The sequence below is a fragment of the Cucurbita pepo genome, chromosome 5 (assembly GCF_057944985.1).
Source record: "Cucurbita pepo subsp. pepo isolate OVF chromosome 5, ASM5794498v1, whole genome shotgun sequence".
Classification (NCBI taxonomy): domain Eukaryota; kingdom Viridiplantae; phylum Streptophyta; class Magnoliopsida; order Cucurbitales; family Cucurbitaceae; genus Cucurbita; species Cucurbita pepo.
Window position 1 is genome coordinate 1660754 of NC_141802.1, and position 13625 is coordinate 1674378.

General features: G+C 32.9%; 3 protein-coding genes across 4 annotated transcripts; 1 reads left to right on the plus strand and 2 right to left on the minus strand.

Annotated features, from left to right (window-relative positions):
- Nucleotides 1–227: 227 nt before the first annotated feature.
- LOC111795269 (uncharacterized) lies at nucleotides 228–5385 on the plus strand. Of its 2 annotated transcripts, none has more exons than XM_087124040.1 (10): nucleotides 228–386; nucleotides 522–676; nucleotides 1069–1269; nucleotides 1357–1479; nucleotides 1628–1665; nucleotides 1755–1863; nucleotides 2030–4180; nucleotides 4371–4508; nucleotides 4818–4930; nucleotides 5056–5385. In XM_087124040.1, the coding sequence occupies exons 2-10, from the start codon at nucleotides 599–601 to the stop codon at nucleotides 5297–5299; spliced, it is 3195 nt and encodes a 1064-aa protein (XP_086980166.1). In that variant the 5' UTR covers nucleotides 228–386; nucleotides 522–598; the 3' UTR covers nucleotides 5300–5385. The 2 variants fall into 2 exon arrangements, with proteins under 2 accessions (XP_086980166.1, XP_086980167.1); XM_087124041.1 differs by having other exon boundaries at nucleotides 4377–4508.
- Nucleotides 5386–5580: 195 nt separating this feature from the next.
- Nucleotides 5581–7158, minus strand: LOC111794768 (protein LURP-one-related 4). Its single transcript, XM_023676905.2, has 3 exons — nucleotides 6853–7158; nucleotides 6530–6763; nucleotides 5581–6231 (listed from the first exon to the last, which is right to left on the minus strand). The coding sequence occupies exons 1-3, from the start codon at nucleotides 7156–7158 to the stop codon at nucleotides 6094–6096; spliced, it is 678 nt and encodes a 225-aa protein (XP_023532673.2). The 3' UTR covers nucleotides 5581–6093.
- A 3109-nt stretch (nucleotides 7159–10267) lies between these two features.
- Nucleotides 10268–11299, minus strand: LOC111794990 (protein LURP-one-related 4). The gene is made up of 3 exons (XM_087124042.1): nucleotides 11012–11299; nucleotides 10693–10908; nucleotides 10268–10557 (listed from the first exon to the last, which is right to left on the minus strand). Exons 1-3 carry the CDS (start codon nucleotides 11252–11254, stop codon nucleotides 10423–10425), a joined length of 594 nt encoding a protein of 197 aa, XP_086980168.1. The 5' UTR covers nucleotides 11255–11299; the 3' UTR covers nucleotides 10268–10422.
- Between the last annotated feature and the right edge of the window lie 2326 nt (nucleotides 11300–13625).

The window sequence follows — 13625 nt, forward strand, 5'->3', positions numbered from 1 at the left end:
TTTATTTTTTTTTATAAATAAAATTGTTGGCCAATAAAAGAAATTATGAATTGTATATTTAATAATAAAAGAGTCAATATTTTCCTAGCTGGATGACACGTGGCATAAAAGTAAAATGTCACAGAAAAGTTTGAAATGCTCAGGGGCAGAACTGTCAGACCACCAATTATTTTTGCTATTTTACGCATCTCTCTGTGTTTTTGTTCAATTCCAAGAGAAAACAAACTTAAAATAAATGAATATAAATTTAAAAATAAAATATTTTTTTCCACTTTAATTTTTCTATCCATTTTTTTTTTTCCCTCGAAAGAGGACAGTAAGAGAATCCCTCAGATCTCCCAAATTCCTCCGTGTCATGGTCATCTTCCATCTTTGTTGAATTGCAGGTTCATTCTTAAGCTTTTCTAATGTGAAATTTCATTATAATTTATCTTCTTCTCCGATTCCCGCTCCCTTGCAGGTTTATCTACTCTGTTAATCGCTTTGTTGTTGTTGCTCTTTAACGGCTCACTCTGCTGCAGAAATGAGGTTCCGGTCGCAGCTTGAACATCTGCTCTGAACTGGTCGCCGGCGCAAGCTGTGCCGGAGATAGGTGGAGATGTTCAAGTCAGGGAGATGGAGGAGTGAGAAGAATAAGGTGAAGGCGGAGTTTAAGTTGCAGTTTCATGTCACTAAGGTATGTTTGAGATTATTGATTTTTGTTTTGTTTTTTTTTTATGATTTCGCTTTTGGCCTGGACATTGACCTTGATTTTGGAAGTTTCTCTTCCGGTGTTCAATTACATATAGCTGGTTTTAGATTGAGTTTGTGTTATGGAGTTTGGAGCATTACTTGAAGTTAGCTGGAAATGAGAGCAGTGTCTGAGTCGTTGATGTCCTCCACTTGGAGCTGATAAATTAGAGTATTAATGGATTTGAGACTTTTCTGTCGATTTGAACGGACAGGATAGAAATGGACTAATACATGCGTGCCCGTGAACCTTTCTATTTGTTGTTTTCTTCACTGCAAACAGAGCAAGATTGTTTGGCTGGACTGGATTATGAAGATTGTAAATGTAATTGATTTCAGGTGTCACACTCAGTGGTGGATGCATTGACGTTATCCATCGTTCCTGGAGATGTGGGAAAGGCAACAGCAAGACTGGATAAAGGCATAGTTTGTGATGGATATTGCAAATGGGAAAAACCAGTTTATGAAACACTCAAGTTCGTGCGGGACACAAAATCTGGGAAGATCAATGAGAAAATCTATTATTTCCTCGTCTCAACGGTATGTATGGAAGGTCTACCTTCTATTTATTTTGTTGTCAATTATAATGTACACTACATTTGCAGTTTAATTGGGGTATTCATGTAGGGACGGGCAAAATCTAAGGTGTTTGGGGAGGTTTCTATCAACTTAGCTGATTATGCGGATGCCACAAAACCTTCTTCCATTTCGCTTCCCCTAAAGAACTCAACTTCGGATGCAGTTTTACACGTGAGTATTTTCAACTTTTAATTTGAAATTCTGTGTGAATCTATCATTTTTAACAAGGAGTTTAGTCTTTTGGAACATTAGGAGTCTGTTGAGCTCTGAAGTTTCATCATCCAGTGTTAATTAAACTTTTGCTTCTGTCATTTCATAGGTTTTGATACAGAGGTTGCAGTCTAAAATTGAGCCAAGGTGTGAATCTATGGTTTCGAGTATTATTCCTTTAGTAGTTGCAAAGATTCAAGAGGTTATTTTGCTAATGTTTGACTGATATTTTACAGAGAGGTGGAGGATTTTGATGATGTCAGCGTTAGATCTCAAGAAACAAACTTGAAATCATTCTTGAGCAATAGTGAAATAGATGAATGCACTAAAAACAATTGTACTGAAGTAAGGCTCCATTTCTAACTAGCATACTAAGCACCTTCTCTCTTTTACTGTTTTTCAGAGATTTCATGGCCAGTTTTCTAGACTAGCTTTTAACTTATGGACTAATCAATTGAGTTTTTCCACAGCTATTGTCGCTATAATTCTTTCCTATTCTTTGTGTTAATAGGATGAGCAGATTGGCAAGAACCGTCATGATTTCGAACTGAACGGTAACTGTAGAGCATCAAGTGGATCTGATATTACATTGTCAAGCTCTGAGAGCAGCTCTGGATTTGATACTCCACGAGAACATAGAGCGAGAAAGAATAACCATCTTCAGCCTGTTAGTTTATCTTCACTTCCACAGAAATCAGTGACATTCCTTTCAACAACCACTGATAAAGAGAATCAGAGATCACAATCAATGTGGTCCCTTGGTTCCGATCATGTAGTGAGCGTAGATGAACCATCAGATGATATGCCTCCTAGAGAAAGGTCTGGATTGGTTACGAGGTCTGAAAGAGATGCAGATACTGAGATTGAAAAGCTCAAGGCTGAGCTTGTTGGTTCTTCCAGACAGGCAGAAGTTTCAGAATTGGAACTACAGACGCTTCGAAAACAAATTGTCAAAGAAAGTAAAAGGGGTCAGGATCTGTCCAAAGAAATTGTCATTTTGAAAGAGGAAAGAGATTCACTCAGGGTGGAGTGCGAGAGACTCAAAGCGAAATCCAAAACCAGCGGGGAATTGGAGGATAAGAAAACTGCTGCTCTTCTGGAAGAAATGAAGGAAGAACTAAACCAGGAGAAGGAATTAAATGTCAATCTTCGACTACAACTCCAGAAGACCCAGGAATCTAATGATGAATTGATTCTTGCAATGCGAAACCTAGAGGAAATGTTAAATCAGAAAAAAGGTGAAAAGGTCCATCTCTATGACAGATCAAGATTTTCTGAGAATGCTGAAGAGTTTTATAATTCTATCTCGAAGTGTGAATCTGAGGATGATGAGGAGCAGAAGGCATTAGAAAAGCTTGTTAAGCAGCATAGTAATGCAAATGAAACATATCTTCTGGAACAAAAGGTTATTGACCTATATAGTGAAGTAGAATTCTACAAGAGAGAAAAGGATGAATTAGAAATGCATATGGAACAACTAGCACTTGACTATGAAATACTGAAACAGGAAAATCATGGCATGTCATATAAACTGGAGCAATGTGAACTGGAAGAGAAACTCGACATGAATGAAGAATGCACGCCTTCCGCTACCATAGTAGAGCTGGAAACGCACATAGACCACTTGGAGAGGGAGCTTAAGCAGCGGTCCCAAGACTTCTCTGGTTCTTTGAGCACCATAAAAGAACTTGAAGCCCATATCCAGTCCTTGGAGGAAGAACTGGAGCAGCAAGCTGAAAAGTTTGTGGCTGATCTAGAAGGAATGACACGTGTCAAAATTGAGCAGGAGCAAAGAGCCATCCTAGCAGAGGAGGACTTGAGAAAGACAAGGTGGAGAAATGCTGATACAGCTGAGAGGCTCCAAGAGGAACTCAAGAGGCTTTCAATGCAGATAGCCTCGATATTTGATGCAAATGAGAAGGTAGCTGCTAAAGCAGTGGCAGAATCTATCGAGCTGCAACTGCAGAAAATTCAATTAGATGAAAAACTTGCGTCTACTAGTAAAGAGCTTCAATCCGTGAAGAACGAGTATGAGGTAAAGCTCTGTGAACTTTCAAACGTAGTAGAGTTGCAAACAAGTCGGATTGAACAGATGTTGTTAGAACTTCATACAAAGTCCAAGCTCCTTGAAAAACAGGACATTCAAAAAGAGGTTTGCGAATCTCTCTCTCGGGAGATTTTCTCGCTCAAGTTTGAAATTGAAAGGCTCACAACAGAGAATAGGTCACTCAAGGAAAGCGAGAGCTGGATCCAGAACAAAAACATGGAAAGAAATGAGCTGGTATTAACCATTGCTTTGCTTATGAAAGAAGGCGAGAAGTTTCAAAACGAGTTAAACAGAATAAGGCATCGGAAGGATGAATATGAGGTATCAATGGGATGTCTACAAACAGAATTGGAGGTGCTCAGAGATCACTTCAGTGACTTAAAACATTCTTTGGTCGAAGGGGAGATAGAGAAAGATAAACTTAGACATCAGGTCTCTCAGTTAAATGATGACCTAAAGAAGGTGAAAGAGTTCAACGGTGTCGACATGCTCTGGTACAGCGATGAACACAAATCAGCCTGTGATGGAAATGAAACTTTTACAGAAAATACGTCTACTCCAGAAAGTAGCCCAAAGGAAATCGCAGATCTTAGGGAGAAAATTGAGTTGCTTGAGGTATCCTCGAGACCCCCTCATACATTAAAATCAAAAGACGTAGTGTCAAATGGAGATTTTCGCATGAATGATGCATGATCGCTTATGTTTTCAAGCCAAGCATCAATATTTTGTTTTGGAAGTTTCTGTAAATGGTAGATTTAATTTTCAATTATGTTATTCAATTCATGGATCCTATTTTCCGTTCCAGAGACAGGTGTGTTTGAAAGAAGACGCCATAGAAACTCTGGCAAGTAGAATTTCAGAAAAGGCGATGGATTTTCAGCACACAATTGAAGAATTGGAGTGCAAATTGGAAGAAGCTGTTCCTACTAGCACATATCAAGAGGTAGGAAATACGCATTATTTTAAGACATGCAGATTCTGACCTCAATAGGTGTGTCAAAAGTAACGTTTTCCTTTTCATTTACATATAAAACACACACTTTACTGATTACAGAGGTAAATGTGGATAATATTGACATTGATTTCACCATTTACTTTTTTGGTGTCTGGATTTCTCGTGTTCGGCAGTCTTTCTCATACTCATGCTTGTTTCCGTAGAAATATCTGGATCTCAAGGTTACTCATTATTTTCTTTGAAGTTGCATATAATTGTATGTCGTTAAATAACATCTCATGATGTATTTGGAAACAGGTGAATAGGTGTCGAAGCAACATGAAAAAGACCAAGGATACAGTAGTGAACCAAGGCCAAAACACAAACTCTTCATCATCCGTAGAATATGGGAACCTCGTATCAGTTGGGAGGTATGTTAAAAAACAGATAATAATCTCTCTTCAAAAAAATTTTCTCATCCTCTGATTCTGGTTGTCCAATTAAACAAAAGAAAAAATCAATTCCTGATTCCTCTTCCTTGTTCTATTCTCCGCAGGAATGATAAAATTTCAGCAGAGACAGAAATGAAAGCCTGCGAACTTGACAACAGCGATACCAATTATGACCATTTTTCTACAGAATTAGAATTATTAAGGGAAAGAAACAAATTAATGGAAATTGAACTAAAGGAAATGCAAGAGAGATATTCAGAGATAAGTCTCAAGTTTGCAGAGGTAGAAGGTGAAAGACAACAGCTTGTAATGACTCTTCGTAGTCTTAAAAATTACAAGAAGATCTAGTAATTATTTCGTAGTACAGAAAAAAAGTAGCGTGATACCACACAAGACATTATGTTAGAGTAAATAAATAATTTGTTTGTAAATTATATAGCCCCCTCCTCCACCAAAAAAGATGAGAAAAAAAAAAAAAAAAAAGGCAAAAGCAAACGGGAATCCAGAAATGTCCTCATCTGGACATTATCTGTCCGAGTGAGTCAAATATTTTTGGTCTGTTGAGCTTTTCTTTATTTTATTTTTAAATTCTGTAATTATTTTCCCGAGCTTGTCATGAAATACACGAGTTTTTTTTTTCTTTCTTTTTTTCCTTTTATTATTCCATGGTCAACAATTTGGGATGGGAAAGGGGAGAAAAGGACCTTTGTGAAATTAGAACTAGATCTCCTATGGTTAAACCTTTTTATTTTGCAGGGAAGTTCCAGTAATTAAGTCTGTTGCAGGCAGTGGCATTTGACAAACAATTCATCCCACCAAGCCTCATAACTGAAGCAACTGGGGTGGTCCAGAAACCACCAACCATACCTTGTCTGATATAAGAAATCCACTGACATAACATCCAGTGTAAAAGTAAGCATGCAAGAATGCGCTTTACAGGTATACCAAAAGAATTCCATTCTATACTTTTCTATGGCTGCTCTAGTTCTCTTGAAATATTTGAAGGGCAAACGGACAAATTGGTCAAGAAGCTGGATACTTTGGATCCAATTTGCAAGCTTGACTATGGGAAGCAAACACACGTCAGTCTTTCAGGCATTGTTCCAGGTTTGTCTCCTTTTCTCAATGTTGAAACAAATGAATCATATTCTACGTTGAATCAACAGGTACATAGTGACAAGAGCCATGATAAGGGAATGATCTAAATTAGTCTGTAATAGGACCAAACTCATAACATCTTCTCCCAATTGAACTCCTAGAGATGATTGCTTTCTCTTTGCCTGCACAAACCCAAATGATACTTACTTCATTTCATAACAAGTGAGCGTGACTAAAGTCATGCATCAACTACAAGTGGGAAAAACCAATAGAATTCGATTAAATCTTGTGGTTTAAGCCTTAAATGGACCATATGATACCGATGCAGTGTATGGAAGGAACTACCATGAATTGACCTAATGGTCCATAAAGACCATGTAAATAATAAATGGTTTAAAAAGATGGGTTCAAGGTTAGACCTACAGGTAAACCCTAAAACTATGAAATTTTGTCAATTTAGTTTGAAACAAAAAGCCTTACCTCTGCAACAAGTCCTCCCCGGCTGTCTAATATTCTGAATGCTATTTTGCCCCCAAATCCCTCAAACCTATAGCACAAACTTGCCTGAGATTCATCTCCGCATAATTTTACATCACAGCTTAACTTATTACTGAAAACTCTGAGAATCTTTTTCGCTCTAAAGAATGGTTTTCTTTCCTCTGTATTTACGTCCTCCTCCTTAAATCCTTCCCAATCACATAAAAACCAAATACTCTGCCAAAGGAAACCAAAAAGAATCAATGAGGAAAAACAGTGCTTGAAATGTACACGGTAATATTCAGTCCTTGTTCATGGAAACCCACCTTTCGACGCACCGTAAAGAGAAGTTTCCCTCTGAGATCCATCAAAAAGACTTCCCTGCTTCTCTTCTCATCATAATTGTCTATGCGATAAGCAACCTGACCATTTTCATTGAAAACAGTAAGGCCATTTCCTTGCATGATCAGGGACTTCATCCATACAGTGAAAGTCACTGCCTTTAAATCAGCTGTCATGCAAGGAAAACAGGCTGCTTCACCATCAAAGACAGAAACTGCAGAAAATGAAACCTTTAGCCATTTGGGAGAGAAGATTCTGTCTCCTCTCCCAAATACTTTTTGGGCCTCCATGATCCTTCAGCAATATCTTAATTTGTGTGTGAAACTTTCAAGTCGGAACTTAAAAATAGGAGAAGATATTCGTGGGATTGAGTTGATTAGCTTTGTTTTTTTCTTTTTTCCTTTAATGGGATTCAACGTGTTAATCATGCATGAGGACATATAGTTTTGTTTTTTTTTCCTTAAATTTTATGATATGATTTCGATGTAGGCTGGAAGATTTGATTTTCGAACTAGTTGAGGTTCTCGACTTTCTTTTCTTAATTAATATCCGGAATACATCCTCCAATTGTATTATTATTACTATTGTGTGTTATAATTTTTGTGAAGAATATCCTCTTATTTTATTTTTCTTTCAGAATAGAGTAATGAATTTTGGCCATGCTGTCTATTTCAATTTAGAAATTAGAATCAATAATTAGGATAGGAAGTATCATTACTGGTTGAACTTTAATTATTTATTTGTTAAAATGCATTGAATTGACTTTTAAATTACTATAGAACTCCTAAATATCTTGGGTTTGGTATACAGTAGGACTCCTAAATATCTCGAGTTTGGTATTTTAATCACATGGAAAAGCTCTACTTGATCATGACTTGCTTGCCTTTAGGTTTGTTGCCATGATTGTAATTTGGTGGGTATTGAATTTATCCATTACATTATTATTGGAAATGCAAAACTTAATTGACAACCACAACAAAAGGTTAGAAATTATTCAAGATTATTACATCTAATTTTATATTTATATTGTGATTTATTTTATTTAAATCTAATAATAATAATAAATACTTTCCAACCTCTTGTAAAATAAATTGGATAAATAGTTTAAGAGCCGATTAGAAATGTTAATCAAGTCTATTGATATTATATATTTTAACTAAGTTGAATTATGCCTACAAATTTATATTTTCATGAAATATTGTATATCTAATGAATTCTATTTATCTAAATTTCCATAAACTCCTTACCATTCCGAATTATTATAAAAAACATAATCCTCAAAATTCCAATATTCCAAGAGAATCAAAACGCCCATTCTTTCTATATTTGGGCCTCCAATTCTTGAAGCCGAACACAAGTATTTTCAATTTATAAAATAAAAATTCAAAACTTTACCAAATAAAATATTTAATACAAATTCTACCAAAGTTGCTTGAGGCTTTGGCCAATATCTAAGTTTATAGTTTTCACATTGATAAAATGATTGACCTCCAAAACCCAAAACGCAAAACTCATACCTTATTTGTTACGTCACATCTTAGTACCCAAAAAGGCCATCAAATTAGGGTGCGACTAAAAAAACAATAAAAATTAATTCCTCTTAACGAAGTCAAAAAGACAACCTAGATTGTTTGGATTTAGAGAAGAAAAAGGTTAACATACATGCATGTTTTAAAGCTTTTGCTTACCTTTTACGAGAAAAGAAGAGTTCTCTTTTTCATCTTTCTCGTTCTCAAGTCTTCTAAAAACAACTCGATGCCTCTTGTTTTGATTTAGTCATATCGTTACTTTTAATTAAATTGATTATCTTATCCTAACAAAAAAAAAAAAAAAAAAAATTAAGACTATTAATTTTGTCTAATTAGTCGACATGATAACTAGGGAACGGAGAATTAAGCAATCTCATCCAAATTTTGCATATTAGAAATGGGTCAATTTTAAAAGAGGAATTATTGAGTTGGATAACCCTAAACCATCAAACTAATAATCAAAGTTATTAGGGATTTGGAATATGTGTGTTGGCAATTGGCATCATGATTGTCACGTTGAAGTTATGTTTTTCTATAATGTATAATATAATGAAATAGGGCTTACGATTTTTATTGATTTTTTTTCTAATTTAAATTAATTTTCTTAAAAATTAATTTTAAACTGGTTTGATGATATGATTGTTCACTTCTATACATGTTATGATGTTTAAGTTTAATCTAACATGAAGCTTCTAATTTTTTTTATTTATTAAATAGTGCTTTAAACTATGATATTTAAAGATATAAAATTATTAGCAGAATAAAATATTCACGATTGAAATTTTATAAATTTTGTATTAAAAATTATAATTTTATTTGAAAGTCGATAAAAAATAAGTTTTTTTAATATATCTCTCCTATTTTGAATTAGATAATTTCAAATTAATTTTGAATTTAGAACCTTAAATTTGTCTACAATGGCTAATATAAGGACATTAATTGCTTTATTTATATATATATATATATATATATATATATATATGCTCATGTAAAATATTAAAACTATATAATAATAATGGCAGACATTTTGGACGGAGAAAATTTGTGAATTATATATATTTTGTATAATATCATTTCCCGAGGTTAAGAATATATTAAAATTTCAAATTATCTTAATATGTTGTGTTAATTGATTTTTCTTTCAAAACAATTAATTATTATTATTTTATTTATTTTAGAAAGTCGTAATTCACCTATAGAAAAACGTGTTAGAAATATATTGAGGTTTTCAATGAATTAAATAATAGTTAAATAGTTAATCTCAATATATTTCAATTAAGTTAAAATATACTCTTTTTCACAAATTTATTTATAAACATTTTGATTTTTATTTCAATGTCTAGTAACTGCTTTGTTCAGTTTATTTTATTATTTACTTAAAATAAAATAAAAAAATAGTAAATGATTTAACTATAACGAATGAAATTGTAACTAAATGAGATTTAAATTACCACAAACTAATTTAATTATTACCACGAAAATGAGTTTATATCATATCACATATTAATTCAAACAAAAATTGTTGGCTTATAATTACCCTTTGGATAACATTCTTTCTATTTTTTTTTAATTTTTTTTAGTTAAGGATAACTTTCTTTTTAATAAATTAAAATTTTAACTTATATAATATTAACAAAAATGAGAATTTATTTCTTCTAATTTTAAAAATTAAATTAAATTGTTATAATTTGATAAAATCTCTCCTAAATAATCACAAAGATTATTTATGAGTATGAACTATTTATGAAGGAGTTATAAAACTATCAGAATTATTTGAATTAAAAAAAAAAAAAAAGTAAATAAGTCACAAATTTACCTAAAAGTCCTTTGGTTTTTTAATATATATAGAGAGAGAGATAACAGGAATTAATGAATGAAATTATTAATTGTATTCCTTTGTAATTTCTACATTAATCGTTCACATAGAAACCAAAATCTGTAAGTTGTATACACATCGGGGAATCCTCAAAAGAGACAGAGGAAAATAATATAAAATAAAATAAAAACCAAATTTTGTATATAATTTTACATTTGGCGACGGATTAAACCATAAACCGAAACCAATGCCATAACCAGAGATCTTTCAATCTGAGAAGTTGCATTTAAACTCAACACATCATCTCCCAATAGAATTCCATTCGAAGAAACTTTTCTTTTCGCCTGAAAAACACGCCAAAAACAATTTCAAACTGTTAGAATCTGTTTGGCACGACGGAAAATCAGCCGAGAAAACCAAAGGAAATGATATTCGATTCGATTCGATTCGATTCATTTTCCACACACTCCACTACTAACCTCTGCAACTACTTCTCCATTGATGTTCATTATTCTGAAAGCCAATTTTCCATCCATTTTCACCAACGAAAACCTCTCAAATCCTACAGTAATTTCACAGACCGATTGATTCCTCGATCCTGATCTGTACAATTTCATCACTCGAAAGCTAGGGCTTGTACTTCTCTCTGAATCGATCCATCGATATCCTTCCCATCCTCCGAGAATCGAAAATTTCTGCACAAATTAATCCAGAACTACAATTAATCGAACGGTACTCAAGGATTTAGCATCGAAATCAGAACGAAATAAATCAGAGAAACCGCCATTTTTGTCTCACCATTTTTCTGATGGTGAAGAGGACGTTGCCTCTGAGATCCATGAGAAAAACTTCGCGACGGCATTTTCTGTTGTAGTTATCGACTCTGTAGACGATGTCGCCATTGGAATCGTAGACGGTGCAGCCATTTGTGTGGTAAATAAGAGATTTCATCCAAATCGTGAAGGTTTCTGTTTCGTAACAAAGCGATGACGACGACGACGACGAAGGCGACTGCGCTGTTTGAGGGTACACTTTTGCCATTGAAATGGAAGAGAGAAAGAGCTCGAAAGTTTGATGGAGAAGGCAGAATAGGAAAGACGGAATTTATAGGGCGGATTTTTTTTTTTTTTTTTTTTTTTTTTTTTTTTTTTTTTTTTTTGAGAAATTGTATTTATTTTGCATTTTTATAATGATGTATTAAAAAAAGAAAAAGAAAAAAAAAAAAAAAAAGAACAAAATGATGTATAACAAACGAGAAAGGTATGGAATGACAGACAGAATAAAATAATAATAAAATAATAAAATAATAATTAATATTTATTTGTGGAGATTAGAATGTTGTCTTAGTATAAGGAAAATGTTGTCTTTTTATCTATCAAATAGGTGCCCACTTAAACCTTTCTATTTTTAATTTTAATTTTAATTTTAATTTTATTCTTAAAAAACTATCATTTTTTAAATATATATGGCCATAATTAGCAAATGAAAAATGTTTTTATACTAAATTATTTATTAAATAAATATTAATTATTTATTAGATAAATATTTGAATCTCTAACCTTTTAATCAAGATCGAAGATACAGTGTATTGATAGTATTCGTTAGCGTAAATAAAAATTTAAAGTATATAAAAAATGTTAACTATTTTTGTTTATTTTTTCCCCATTGGGCTCGGTTCTCAATACTATTATTTTAAATGAGAAGGTTAAGCTTTTTTAATTTTTTTAATTAATATTATACTGTATTTCTGTTTATGGGTTTTTCATCATTCCCATTTTTATTATATTTTATTTTTAAATTAAAGGTTTCAATTTTGTCAGCTTCCAAGTCTCTTCTTTCATTATAAAAATAATAATAATAATTTAAAAAAAAAAAATTGTTTGGCCACTTCATGGTCGTGTTAGCTGATATTCATGTGGACATTAATCTTTCGTTACATTAAAACTATACTTATTTATAACAGGAACCAACGTAATCAGTCCATTATTAATTATGACCTAAAAACCTGAAGAAAAAAAATACATTATATAACTCCAAATTTATCCTATATTTTAAAATTACTATGGGCTCTCAAAGCAATATTACAGATAGAGTATAAATTTTGTTAGAATATTAAATAAAAAGTCAGTGTTTAAATATTGTTTTTTTAAACTTAATCTAAATAAGTGTCTTAGTCGAGCTCGTATCGTTTTAGATTATTGTCATGTTGATTTTTATTTAAGATAAAATTCTATTCTGACCGTAGTTTTAGATTAAGTCATTAGATTTAATTTTAGATGATAATTAATCTTATAATACAAATTTAGTATATACCATAAATTATATAAATTAATAAATTAAATATTAATAATAAAATTAAAGATGGACAAATCAAATTTGATGTAAACAATAGCCCTAGCAAATTCAAGCTTAAATGGTAGGAAAATTCAAATTCGTAATTTTAAGTAATTACTCATAACAATTAGAAAAGTCCATTTGTAAACTAAAAAATATTAATTTTAATTAAACCATAGATGTGAGATCTGTTTGGGGAGGAGAACAAAGTATGAAAACTTCTCTCTAGCAAACGCGTTTAAAAAACCTCGAAGAGAAAGTCCAAAAGTCCAAAGAGGATATTATATGTTAGTGGTGGGTTTGAGTTGTTACAAATGGTATCAGAGCCAGACATCGGGCGATGTACTAGCGAGGAGGTTGAACCCCATAGGAGGTGGACATGAGGTGGTGTGCCAACAAGGATGCTAGATCCCGAAAAGAGGTGAATTGGAGGGGTTCCACATGGATTGGAGAAGGAAACGAGTGTCAACGAGAACGTTGAGCCCTTGAGGGAGTGGATTGTGAGATTCCAGAGAGAAGAGCGAAAAGGAAGTCCAAAGAGAACAGTATCCGCTAGCAGTGGACAAGGATATGATAAAAATCTTAATGAAATGAGGGAGAAGAGGGAGTAAGAGGTCACTAAATACATAAATATATAATGATGTTGATTAAATATGGTGTTAGTGGGAGGCAAAATGAGATGCAAAAGTAGGGTTAGTTAGCCATATTATTATCTTTAATATCTTAATTAATGGGCTGTAATGGCATGGCCTAACAATGTTGGTGCGATATTAAGTAATATTATCTTGGTCCCATTCTACTTGCTAATGACAATTAATGGCATTAATTTAACTAAACAAACCCTCCACCCAATTAAATATGCTTCCCTATGCTTTAAACAAATGGGAATTTTTTGAAGCCCAAGATTAGTGTCATACCTCTAACACTCTCACCTATTTTGTCCATTTCCTCCCTTATTTTCAAACTAATCCTTTAAAAAGTTTGCATCTTTTTTTAATTATGGGTTTCATCCATTACTCACCTCTTGTTCAAACCCACCAAAATACGACCTTACCTTTTTATAGTAAATAAATTATTT

What these genes read in the sequence shown, in the direction of transcription:
- LOC111795269 (XM_087124040.1), top strand. Translation starts at nt 599, where the DNA reads ATGTTCAAGTCAGGGAGATGGAGGAGTGAGAAGAATAAGGTGAAGGCG. An exon ending in CTAAAAACAATTGTACTGAA is followed by an intron (nt 1,864 to 2,029) that starts GTAAGGCTCCAT and finishes TTGTGTTAATAG; the next exon opens with GATGAGCAGATTGGCAAGAA. An exon ending in AGAAAATTGAGTTGCTTGAG is followed by an intron (nt 4,181 to 4,370) that starts GTATCCTCGAGA and finishes TTTCCGTTCCAG; the next exon opens with AGACAGGTGTGTTTGAAAGA.
- LOC111794990 (XM_087124042.1), bottom strand. Translation starts at nt 11,254, where the DNA reads ATGGCAAAAGTGTACCCTCAAACAGCGCAGTCGCCTTCGTCGTCGTCG. An exon ending in TCTTCACCATCAGAAAAATG is followed by an intron (nt 10,909 to 11,011) that starts GTGAGACAAAAA and finishes TAATTTGTGCAG; the next exon opens with AAATTTTCGATTCTCGGAGG. An exon ending in ATGGAGAAGTAGTTGCAGAG is followed by an intron (nt 10,558 to 10,692) that starts GTTAGTAGTGGA and finishes CGTGTTTTTCAG; the next exon opens with GCGAAAAGAAAAGTTTCTTC.
- LOC111794768 (XM_023676905.2), bottom strand. Translation starts at nt 7,158, where the DNA reads ATGGAGGCCCAAAAAGTATTTGGGAGAGGAGACAGAATCTTCTCTCCC. An exon ending in TCTTTACGGTGCGTCGAAAG is followed by an intron (nt 6,764 to 6,852) that starts GTGGGTTTCCAT and finishes TTCCTTTGGCAG; the next exon opens with AGTATTTGGTTTTTATGTGA. An exon ending in GGGGAGGACTTGTTGCAGAG is followed by an intron (nt 6,232 to 6,529) that starts GTAAGGCTTTTT and finishes GGGTTTGTGCAG; the next exon opens with GCAAAGAGAAAGCAATCATC.